The sequence below is a fragment of the Bubalus kerabau genome, chromosome 1 (assembly GCF_029407905.1).
Source record: "Bubalus kerabau isolate K-KA32 ecotype Philippines breed swamp buffalo chromosome 1, PCC_UOA_SB_1v2, whole genome shotgun sequence".
NCBI lineage: Eukaryota > Metazoa > Chordata > Mammalia > Artiodactyla > Bovidae > Bubalus > Bubalus kerabau.
In genome coordinates, this window is record NC_073624.1 from 212,259,546 (window position 1) to 212,270,699 (window position 11,154).

At 59.6% G+C, this 11,154-nt stretch overlaps 2 protein-coding genes across 2 annotated transcripts; both read left to right on the forward strand.

The window, feature by feature from the left end:
- Window positions 1-281: 281 nt before the first annotated feature.
- Window positions 282-3,565, forward strand: PRTN3 (proteinase 3). Its single transcript, XM_055548945.1, has 5 exons — window positions 282-348; window positions 1,013-1,172; window positions 1,580-1,721; window positions 2,794-3,024; window positions 3,395-3,565. Exons 1-5 carry the CDS (start codon window positions 282-284, stop codon window positions 3,563-3,565), a joined length of 771 nt encoding a protein of 256 aa, XP_055404920.1.
- Window positions 3,566-7,396: 3,831 nt separating this feature from the next.
- On the forward strand, window positions 7,397-9,743 carry ELANE (elastase, neutrophil expressed). Its single transcript, XM_055552861.1, has 5 exons — window positions 7,397-7,463; window positions 7,778-7,934; window positions 8,097-8,238; window positions 9,066-9,296; window positions 9,451-9,743. The coding sequence occupies exons 1-5, from the start codon at window positions 7,397-7,399 to the stop codon at window positions 9,655-9,657; spliced, it is 804 nt and encodes a 267-aa protein (XP_055408836.1). The 3' UTR covers window positions 9,658-9,743.
- Window positions 9,744-11,154: the final 1,411 nt, after the last annotated feature.

Genomic DNA, 11,154 nt, shown 5'->3' on the forward strand with positions numbered 1-11,154 from the left:
GGAGGGCTGTGGCCACACTGCCCCCTGGCCCAGAGGATCTCAGCAGGGGGTGGGTGCTAGCCAGCTTCCCACACCTCTTGGGGGTGGGGCGGGACCCTGAGCCTGAGCTTGAAGCCCCTGCAGCCTTCTTGGGGTGCGGCTTTAAACCCCAAGCTTCCTGAGGCCCTGGGGTTGTAAGGAGGAAGTGGGGACGCCCAACCCAGGTGTGGGGCAACCCCAACGGCCTGCTGAATGCGACTATAAGAGGGGGTGGGCGGGCGGGCAGGGGGCACTGTTGGACCATGCCCGGAAGCTGCAGACCCCCTAGCCCCTCCCTGGCCCCAGTGCTGCTGGCCATGCTGCTGGGTGGTGAGTGGGGTCCATGTCTGCCCAACTGTCCACCTGTCCCACACCCTCACTGCCCAGGTGGAGAGAGTGAGGCAGGCTCAGGCTCAGGATGGGAGCCTCAAGAGGAGGGTAGGAGGAAAGGAGGGGGATGGGTCTGTTTCCCCATCTGTGAAGTGGGCAAAACCTAGTACCTCCTGCCCAGGCAGGTGTCCTGGGGACACAGTGTAACCGGAATCCCCAGACAGTGCCTGGCACACAGCAAGCGCTTAATACATGTGTGAGGGCACACCAATGAACGTGTGACTGGATGAATGAGGCAGGTGTCATAGGAGGCCCGGGTGAGGGGCCTCCACTCTTACCCCAAGGAGGCTGACTCATGCCTCAGCTTGTCCATCTCCTGGCCCCCAGGGCTGGGCACCGGGCCTCCCGGAGCCTCCAGGAGTAATGATGATGACCTCGGGGCTCTCCGCCCAGCGCTAACAGTCCCAGGCCGGGTCCCTTTCCCCCAGCAGACCCCAGTCGGTGTTGCCATGGGACCCCCAGTTTGCAAATGGGGAAACGCAGGCTCCGCGGGATTCCGGGCCAGGCAGCGACTCTGCCTCCTCCCCTGTCCCCTGTCTGGGCTCCCTGGAGGTGGGGCGGGGGCGTGAGAAGAGGCGACTGCCCCTGACCCCCGCGTCCCCAGGAGCAGCCCGGGCCGCGGAGATCGTGGGCGGGAGGGAAGCCCAGCCCCACTCGCGCCCCTACATGGCGTCGCTGCAGCTGGCTTCCGGCGGCCACTTCTGCGGGGGGACCCTGGTGCACCCGAGCTTCGTGCTGACCGCCGCTCACTGCCTGAACAACTTGTGAGTGCGCCGGCGCGTGACGGGCCGGGGTCCGAGGGGGAGGGCGGACCTGCTCTGGGGTCCGGGGTCCGGGGGGCGGAGGGCAGGCCTGCCCGAGGGTCCGAGTCGGGGGTGAGGCTCTGCTTGCGCTTCTCCTGGCCTCACCCTTCCATCCGTCCACCTGCCGAACCCTCTCATCCCAGACTAGGCGGGCACCTGCCCTGCCCGCTCCCCGCCCCGCCCGACGTGGCTCCCTGATGCCCCAGGAGGATGAGCTCAAGCCAGGGGCCCAACCCTCGGGGGCAAGATGCAGACGGGGTGGCGGGTCTCTTGGGGCAGCGGTGGGGAGTTCCCGAGGGGCTGCACCTTGGCCTCAGGACGGGAGTAGGGAGCACGGGTAGGCTTAGCACGAACGCCCCGACCATCAGGAACCCGCAGCGCGTGCGCGTGGTGCTGGGGGCCCACCGCCTGCAGACCCCCGAGCCCACCCAGCAGAGGCTCGGCATCAGTCGCCTGTTTGAGAACAACTACAACCCGCAGGAGAAGCTGAATGACGTGCTCCTGCTGCAGGTAGGCGGGCGGTGCCGGCGCTGTGCTCCACCCTCCAGTGCCTCCCGCTGCGGGCGGGAGGACGAGCCAGGCACCAACTTCGGAGTATGCGGGACCTTCCATCCCATCCCCACCCCCTTCATGGACTTTGCCCGGCTGTGTCCTCTCCCCGCTCCCTGCACTATTCCCAGATACCCTCACCTTTGGGTTCCCAGATGGCTCAGTGGATAAAGAATCACCCACCTGCAATGCAGGAGATGCAAGAAATGCGAGTTCAATCCCTGGGTCTGGAAGATGCCCTGGAGGAGGGCATGGCAACCCACTCCAGTATTCTTGCCTGGAGAATCCCATGGATGGAGAAGCCTGGCGGGCTACAGTCCATGGGGTCGCAAAGAGTCCGCATGACTGAAGCGACTGGACACCCACAGCTTTGGCACCAGCCTCCCCTCCTCAGGGAGGCCTCCCCTAGTTTGCCCCTGTGTCACCTGAGTGATGCCCCCCCACTCACTGTACAGGATGAGGCTCTACTTCCCTTGACTGTGCCACTTGCCCTCCTCTTCTCAGCCCTTCCTGGCCCAAAGATCAGTTCCCAGAGCAAAGACGTAGTGTCCCTAGGTCTTAGCCAGGATCAAGCATACAGTTGGGTGACTTCCCTGGCGGTCGAGTGGCAAGACTCTGTGCTCCCAATGCAGGGGCCCTGGGTTCGATCCCTGGTCAGGGAACTAGATCCCATATGCCCTAACAAAGAGTTCGCATGCTGCAACTAAGAAGACCCAACACAGTCAAATAAATAGTTAAAAAAAAAAAAAAAAGCATACAGTTGGTGCTCAATAAGTGCTTTGTATGTGAATGAACACCACAGTGACCAGTGCTACAAACAGGTGGCTCATGGCCTCAAGGAAGGTTAAACTGAGCCCTTGTGAGTTTGGAGGGTGATCAGGACAGCCTCCCTTGAGGTGGTGACCCTTGAGCCAGGCAGAGGGAACAGCATGTGCGAAAGCCAGGAGGAGGCACTTTGGGATAATGGTCTGTGGGTGGATGTGGGTCTGGAGGCGGGAGCTCACTGTCCCCCCACCCCTGCCCTCTGCCATAGCTGGACAAGCCGGCCACCCTCAACACCCATGTAGCCATGGCTCAGCTCCCCCAGCAGGCCCAGCCACTGCCCCACGGCACCCAGTGCCTGGCCGTGGGCTGGGGCCGCCTGGGCACCCTCGAGCCACTGCCCCAGGTCCTACAGGAGCTCAATGTCACCGTGGTCACCTTCCTGTGCCGGCCACAGAACGTGTGCACCTACGTGCCCCGACGCAACGCTGGCATCTGCTTTGTACGTATTGTATCGGCGGCTCTGGTGCAGGGACCGCAGGAACCGCCCCAGGAGGGAGGGTGGGAAGCGGGGACCCAGCCCTGCCTTCTCCTTCCTGAGCAGCTGCTGCACCTCCATCTCCCCATCTGGAAGGTGGGCACACCCGTCGTAAGGGGTGATGTGGCCTTTGTGGGTCTGGGGGCTCATCCATCCGGAGGCCCCTCAAGTGGGTGACTGACCCCCACTCTGTGGCCACGCCCATCTCCCCGTCTCACTGGAGTGCCTTCAGTGAGAAGGGGGAGCATTTCACCCCTGCGCGGCCCCTTCCCCCAGGCAGCCTCGTCTGGCTGCTGGCTTGGCCTGAGGGACTGACCAATCTGCTCGTCCACAGGGGGACTCTGGGGGCCCCTTAATCTGTAATGGGGTACTCCACGGCGTGGACTCCTTCGTGGTCCGGGGATGTGCCACTGGCCAGTACCCCGACTTCTTTGCTCGCGTCTCCCTCTATGTGGACTGGATCAACTCCGTGCTGAGCAGCGTGGGGGGCAAGGACAGCCCCTGAGGCCCCCAGAACCCCTGCAGGCGCTGTGGACAGAGGCAGCGGGTCTGTTTCTGTGTCTGTGCCCCCTCTCCCCCTCCCTGGCAGCCCCACCTGTGCCGTCAATAAAAGCTGAACCACCTCCCTGGCTCTTGTATGTCCTTCCCAAGGGTGATGTCCGGGAGAGCGGGTCAGGTTCCTCAGTGTCTGGGTCCTGAAACCCCAAACTCGAGGTGGGGGTGAGAACAGAGGCCTGGAGGCCAGATGAGGGCCCAGGTCACCATGGATCCCACTCCCCAGATGCCCACAACCCTGCCTGTGTGACCCTGGGCAAGTGGCTGCCCCTCTCTGTGCCTCCGTTTCCTTATCTGGAAAATGGAGTCACCCCACACATTTCCAAGTGTCCAAGGAGCCCCACTCTGGCTCTGGGGGATGGGGGGTCCTGTCCAGTTCTGTGTGTATTAGTTAGTTGCTCAATCATGTCCGACTCTTTGTGAGTCCATGGACTGCAGTCTGCCAGGCTCCTCTGCCCACGGAATTCTCCAGGCAGGAATTCTGGAGTACGTAGCCATTTCCTTCTCCAGGGGATTTTCCTGACTCAGGGATCAAGCCCGGGACTCCTGCATTGCAGGCAGATTCTTTACTGTCTGAGCCACCAAGGGAAGCCCTTTCATCAACATGGCCTCTTGACTAAGCCATCACAACCTGGGGTGCCCAGGGCCTGTGGGGCTCCTGAACAAGTCAGGGGCCGGTATAGGGCTATCAGGAAGGCTTCCTGGAGGAGGTGGCAATGCCTGAGCTGACTCCCAGTGGAGGAATAGGAACAAAAGAAGGGTTGTGCAGACAAGGCACAGACCAGGCAAGGGCCCTACATCAGAAGTAGTTTGGGGATGTGGGGAACAGCAAGGCCAACTGAGTTGGGGAGGGAGAGCAGGTCAGGGAGGGGCAGGGCTGGAGCACACATGGCCATCAGATGACCTGGGGTCTAGAGGAGGAGCCTGAGGCAAGGCAGAGGTAGGGGTCACAGGCCAGCCATGGAGAGGTCAGGTGGCCATGGCAATGCAGCAAAGGAGGCTAAGAGAGAGGAGCCAACCAGCTCTGGGCACACACCAGTGTTGGAAGGCAGCTCTTTGGTTATTGATTTACTCTGCTGCCACCTGGTGGAGGCACACAAATTCAAGCTGGAGCCAGAATCCCCTCAGGCCCGCTGCCTTTTTAACTGTTGCACAACTCAGCTGACCACCCGAGCAGAGGAGCTGAAGCTGGCTTGTAGCAGCAGCAGGAGCGAGCCTGCGCTGAGACCTGGGGCAAGGCCGGAATTCTGGGAAACCCCCGCTGATAAACGTCAGGGGAGGGCTGGGAATTCCCCCCGCAGCTCCCACAGGCCCACGGCAGGGAAGTGCTTTCTATAAAAAGCCCAGAGGGACCTCTCCCGCCGCACTGGGACAAATGAGGTTTGCTGGAGGGCATGTTGGACTGAGCCCATTGATGGGAACAGAAAGACCCAGAAAAAAACAGCCCCGGGTGTTTTCTATTTTCTATGAGCTCCAGCACATGAGTGTGCATGTGGTGTGTGTGTGTGTGTGTGTGTGTATTTGATGAGTCAGAGGAAAAGTTCTGCACAAAAAGCATCAGCTCCAAGGAGGGGAGGAGAGAACAGGGGCCTGGGAGCTGGGGCTGACTTCTGGAGGTTGACAAGGCTGTTGACATTCAGGGGAGGACCAAGCCACAGGAATTATAAACAGGATGCTGCGGAGAAGCGACCCAGGGAGGGGGCTGGCCGGGAGAGCAGGGCGGCCCCCAGCAACACAGGATCCCCTAGCCTCCAGAGCAGCATTGTCCTGTGAGATGCTCCACGTGGCATCACTACTCTGATGGGAACCAGAACACCCCCAGGAGAATCATCACCATACCCTCTGGGAGAGGGTTAATGGTTAACAAACCCTCAAGGACGGCACTTTCTTATCTAAGAACTTCACACAAGTTCATTCATTTAATCCGTGGGACAATCTCGTGAGATGGGAACCTACAGCTTCCATTTTACAGATGAAGAAACTGAGGCTTGGAGAGGGCCTGAAGTCACAGAGGGCAAGTCCCCTGGAGTCCACAAGTTTAGCCATCGCGACCTGTGAGGATGTAGCGTGCAGGTGGTCCTCAAAAGATCCAACTTTGTTTAAGCCTCCTCCATTCTCCCCACCCCCTCTGGAAACTAGGTTATGTATACAGCAGGTGCTTACCAAGTGCTCTATGGTAGCTTTAACTCAACAAAGTGGGGAGCCTGCCAAGAGGGGAGAGGTGGGGGTTGACTTGCCTATGGCCACACACCAGGGGTGGGGGGATCCAGGGACAAACTGGACTCCCACCCTAGCTGGGCTCTGGGTATCCCTGGGTGCCCCCGCCCACCTCTTCCTCAGATGGATCCGTTGGTTCCCGCCCCAAGCCTTGCTCCAAGCCAGGAGAACGTTGCTTCTTGCGACAGCCTTGGCTACGGCCGTTGCAGCTGGAGCAGCTGGGGTTGGGAGGTGGGTGGGGGGAGGGGAACGGGTGCCATGGGGCTGGGGATTGGCCCTGGGGGACCCCATCTCCCTTGTCCAGCTTGAGCTCTTCCAAGGTCCATACCAAAGCTCTCAAACTTGGATGGAGATCCATGGTCCAACCTCCAGGACCAAGAGGGAATTCTCTCCTCTGGCTCCGGCTGGAAGGGGTTTCAGAGTTCAGAGGGGCAATGGTGGGATGGGTTGGGAGGGGTTCCTTCCCAGAACCTCAGAGGGCCCCCAGAGATTGACCGAATCCCAGGTAGGAGTGAGTTCCCTGTTAGGAGCAGCAACCAAAGACCAAAGGTTGGAAGTCCAGGCTCCCAGAGGGACATCCAAAGCCAAGGAAGTCAGCAAGCCCCCCTATAGCTGTGAATTTTGGGTTCAAAGCCCAGCTCCCCCAACCATGTCACTGGGCAGGTGGCTGATGTGGAGACCCCGCCATGCCTGCAAAATATTAGGACAGAGCTGGGTGCACGTGATTGCTGTTATCAGAGAGCCCTGGTGAAACTGAGGCACGTGGCATCCCAAACAATTCCTTTGGGCCAGAGTGACCAGTATTCTTGCCTGGAGAATCCCATGGACAGAGAGGAGCCTGGCAGGCTACAGTCTATGGGGTTGCTAAGAGTCGGACACAACTGAGCAACCTAGCACACATGCGTGCATGACCACATTTAGCAAAAATACAGGACGCCCTGCTAACTTTGAATGTCAGATAAACTAACTTTGTACATAACTACATGCAGGGAATATTGGCTTCCCTAGTGGCTCAGGTGGTAAAGAATTTGCCTGCAGTGCAGGAGACCTGGGTTCGATCCCTGACTCAGGAAGATCCCCTGGAGAAGGAAATGGCAACCCACTCCAGGATTATTGCCTGGAAAATTCCAGGGACAGAGGAGCCTGGGCGGGTACAGTCCATGGATTGCAAAGAGTCGGACACAACTGTGCGACTAACTTTCACTTCACTTACATAGGACACCCTGCTAACCTTGAATGTTGGATAAACTTTGTTCATAACTACATCCCATACTCATATGTGGGATACACTTATGTTAAAAAGATGTCTATCTGACATTAGGGTTTAATCATGCACCCTGAGTTTGAACTGGTGACCCTCCTGGAGCCTCCTGGTCATTTGCACAGGTCCTTCCCCAACTGTTCTTCCCATCACCCAGTCAGCCGTCCTCCAGTCCCCGGGATGGGGAGAGGAAGTAGGGGCACCTGACCCCACCGTTAGCAACTGCAACTGCCTCCTGGCGTGGGGACTATAAGAGGGACAGGTGGGCACAGAGGGCAGAAATCCTGGAGCCCCCAACCGACCATGACCCAAAGCTGCAGACACTTCAGCCCTGCCCTGGCCCCCATCCTGCTGGCCCTGCTGCTGGGTGGTGAGTGGGGCCGAGTCTGTCCCTGGTCTTCTGCTCCCGCCTCTCCACTCACCCTGGACCCTGCCGGCCCCCTCCTCCTCATGGGATGAGGAGGAGACTGAGGTTCTGAGTGGTAAGGGTGAAGGGGGGGTTCACCCCGCACCCTGTGGGGACTTCAGGTCTGGCTGCGCCGGAGCAGGAGGACCGTACACGCCCCCTCCCCTCTCTGGGTGACAAGCAATAGAAGAGCCCAACCCTGCGGGGCCCTGGTGGGGGTTCCAGGGGTCGGAGGGTTCCTCCTCCGCTTACCGCCCCACCCCCGCCCGTGCCCCCAGGCCCCGCGCTGGCCTCGGAGATCGTGGGGGGCCGGGCAGCCCGGCCGCACGCCTGGCCCTTCATAGCTTCGCTGCAGCTGCGCGGAGGCCACTTCTGCGGCGCCACCCTCATCGCGCGCAACTTCGTGCTGTCGGCAGCGCATTGTCTGAACGGCCTGTGAGTGTCTCCGCGCGCGCACACATCGGGGTCCCGGCGCGAGGGGCGTGGGGCCGGCCCAGGGTGGGGGCTTCCGGCAAAAGCGCGAGGGTTTGCAGGGTCCCCCTGCGCCCCAGCAGGGTCTCTCCGCCGCCATCACCTCCTGTCCGCCCCCGACCCCAGGAACTTTCGATCGGTGCGCGTGGTGCTGGGGGCGCATAACCTGCGGCGGCAGGAGCGAACCCGGCAGATGTTCAGGGTCCGGAGGGTCTTTGAAAACGGCTTCGACCCCTTGAGCCTGCAGAACGACGTCGTGGTTCTCCAGGTGCGCGGGGGGCGGGGCGGGCAGGGCAGGTGCAGCGCCCTGAGAGGCTTGGGGAGGGGGTGAGGGGCAGGAGACTAGGGGGTGCGGCGGGCGGGGGCAGACCTGGTGTCCCCACTAATCCCGGTGCTTCAGTCACCCCGCTGTGAAATGGAGAAGTACACCCCCGCACCCCGCAGGGCTGCCAGAGATTAGATAAGACAGCCAGAAGCTCTGAACAGCTGTCTTTGCTAGCAGTGGGCACCGACGGCCTCCCTCTTTGGGAAATGGGGCAAAATTACCTACATTCGGTGGGTGGGAGTCTGGACGCAGAAACCTACCTTTCCCCTCTGCTTGCACAGCTATGATTATTCTCTGAGAATGTTCTAGAACAAGGGCCTTATGGTCGCTGGTGTGACCCATGGTTTGTTCTGTTGAATGCCTACTGGTTACTGCACTCAAGACACATTCAGGGACTTCCCTGGTGGTCCAGGGAAGACTCTGCACGCCCAAATTCAGGGGGCCCAGGTTCAATCCCTGGTTGGGAAACTAGATCCCGCATGCTGCAACTAAGACCCCACGCAGCCAAATAAATAAATAAATATATATATTTATATATATATGTATAAAAGACATGTCCAGAGATGTGGCCTCAGCCATGGTGGTTCCTCCCACTTTACAGACGGGGAAAGTGAGGCTCAATGGGACGCATGCAGAGGGTGGGCGTCCTGCTCTTAAATACCCCAGGACAATGGTAGAGCCTCCGTGGGGGAACCTGGCCCCAGAGTCACAGCCGTGGCTCACCACCCCTCCCCTGTGACTGCTTCGTACCCCACCACCCTCCTCTGCAGCTCAACAGGATGGCCACCCTCAACGCCAACGTGCAGGTGGCCCGGTTGCCTGCCCAGGACCAGGGCGTGGGCGAAGGTGTGCAGTGCGTGGCCATGGGCTGGGGCCGTCTGGGCACGAACCGGCCACCACCCCAAATCCTGCAGCAGCTCAACGTGACCGTGGTGACTGGCCTCTGCCGCCCCACCAATGTATGCACCCTGGTGTCACGCCGGCGTGCTGGCATCTGCTTTGTAAGTACCCTGGGTGCCCCCAGCCCCTACCCCACCCGCTCCCAGGCTGCTGCAGCCAGACCCCTGGAATATCTTCCCCACCCTGAAGGGCAGGTAGGTGGAACTGAGAGGGCTGGGCCGGGAACCCTAGCCTCCAATCTGTCTGGCTCCACAGGGGGACTCTGGCGGGCCCCTGGTCTGCAACGGGCTGGTCCATGGGATCGATTCCTTCATCCGTGGGGGTTGCGGCTCTGGGGTCTTCCCAGACTCCTTTGCCTCTGTCGCCAAGTTTGCCAACTGGATCAACTCCATCATCCGGCGCTACAGTGACGACGATGGCCCCTCTCTCCGCCCCAGGGACCCCACAGGCAGGACCCGCTAGAAAGGCTGTACCTGTCACGCCCCCTCACCTGCCCTTGGCTGGGCCCTTCCCATGAAGCATCACTCAGCATCTGGCACAATAAAAACCTCTCTCTGTTTTGTAGAAGGTGTCTGCGTGTTTCTTGGTTGTACAACTGAGTCTTGAAAAGTCCTCAGGAGAAGGCCTTGGGAGTGTCACGAGTACGCTGCCACCAGGTGGTGGCTGGTTCAGGGCCCTGGGGTAAGAAGACCCGTCTCTACCTTCCACAAAAGGATCCCAGTTGCTATTTCTTGGACAGGGAGAAGCCTGGTAGGCTGCAGTCCACAGGGTCACTAGGAGTCGGACACGACTGACCGACTTCACTTTCACTTTTATGCACTGGAGAAGGAGATGGCAACCCACTCCAGTGTTCTTGGCTGGAGAATTCCAGGGACGCGAGAGCCGGGTGGACTGCCATCTATGGGGTCCCACAGAGTCGGACACAACTGAAGTGACTTAGCAGGAGCAGCAAACATAATTAAACCAGTGCTGCGGGTGGTGATAACGCAGAGCACTACAGCAGGTGTTCACACGTGCTTACAAGCACAGACATCATTCTGAGTCTTTGCAAGTATTCACTCAGCTTGTCCTCTCTCTGCCCTCAAGGCAGGTCCCATGAGTGCCCCACTTTACAGATGAGGAAGCAGAGGGGCAAACAGCTATGAAGTCACTCTCAAGAACCTGGGTTCGAGCCCCAGCTCTGTGACTTTGAGCAACTTGTGTGCTGTCTCTGAGTCTCTGTTTCCCTGTAGTAAAGAGTGAGGCACTGTCTAGGAAGCAGCCAGCCAGGAGTTGGGGTCCTAGGCCAGCCTCGGCTTCACTGAGTAGGGAGACAGTCCCTCCCCCTCCTCCTCAGCCTTGGTTGGGATGTGAGGCGGGAGGGAGGCAAAGATGTCAGATGTCTCACAAGGAAACACTTCAGCCCGAAGGAGTCACAACAGCCCTGGGGAGGCGACCAGCCTGTACCCCTCTTTTGCTTCCCTGGGCCTGGGAAGGAACCCCCAGGGGCCCACAACACATGCAGCCTCTGCCATCATGCAGCTCACAGGCTGATGGTGGGAGAATCAATTGCCTAAGCCAGCAAATAAATTTGAGAAGTAACATCAGGCAGTGCCCCCTCCCCCACCCCTGACCCCACACCATGAGGCCAGGATAAATTCTTCTCTGCACCATACCCCCCATCCCGCTAGTGGGGCACACCAGCCTGGCCCTACCTGAAGGTCCTCACTTTTGCTAGTCCCTCTGCCGGCTCTTCCTGAAGGTATACCTCCCCACTAGTGCCAGCGGCTCAGAAACATGACCCACTGCCCAGCAATCGCTTTTTCCGCTTAATACTATACCCTGGAAGTCTTCCCAGGTTAACAGAGCATCTGGGGATGCGTGGGGTTATTCATTGAACTGACCTGTCTTGTTGGGTCATTTCCAAATTTTGTCGCAATTTCCAATACGCTTACTTACATAATCTGGACTCCACTTGCA

Coding starts and splice junctions, on each gene's coding strand:
- PRTN3 (XM_055548945.1), top strand. CDS start 282: ATGCCCGGAAGCTGCAGACCCCCTAGCCCCTCCCTGGCCCCAGTGCTG. Junction 1,173..1,579: donor GCTCACTGCCTGAACAACTT/GTGAGTGCGCCG, acceptor CCCGACCATCAG/GAACCCGCAGCGCGTGCGCG. Junction 3,025..3,394: donor GCAACGCTGGCATCTGCTTT/GTACGTATTGTA, acceptor GCTCGTCCACAG/GGGGACTCTGGGGGCCCCTT.
- ELANE (XM_055552861.1), top strand. CDS start 7,397: ATGACCCAAAGCTGCAGACACTTCAGCCCTGCCCTGGCCCCCATCCTG. Junction 7,464..7,777: donor GCTGGCCCTGCTGCTGGGTG/GTGAGTGGGGCC, acceptor CCGTGCCCCCAG/GCCCCGCGCTGGCCTCGGAG. Junction 8,239..9,065: donor ACGACGTCGTGGTTCTCCAG/GTGCGCGGGGGG, acceptor CCTCCTCTGCAG/CTCAACAGGATGGCCACCCT.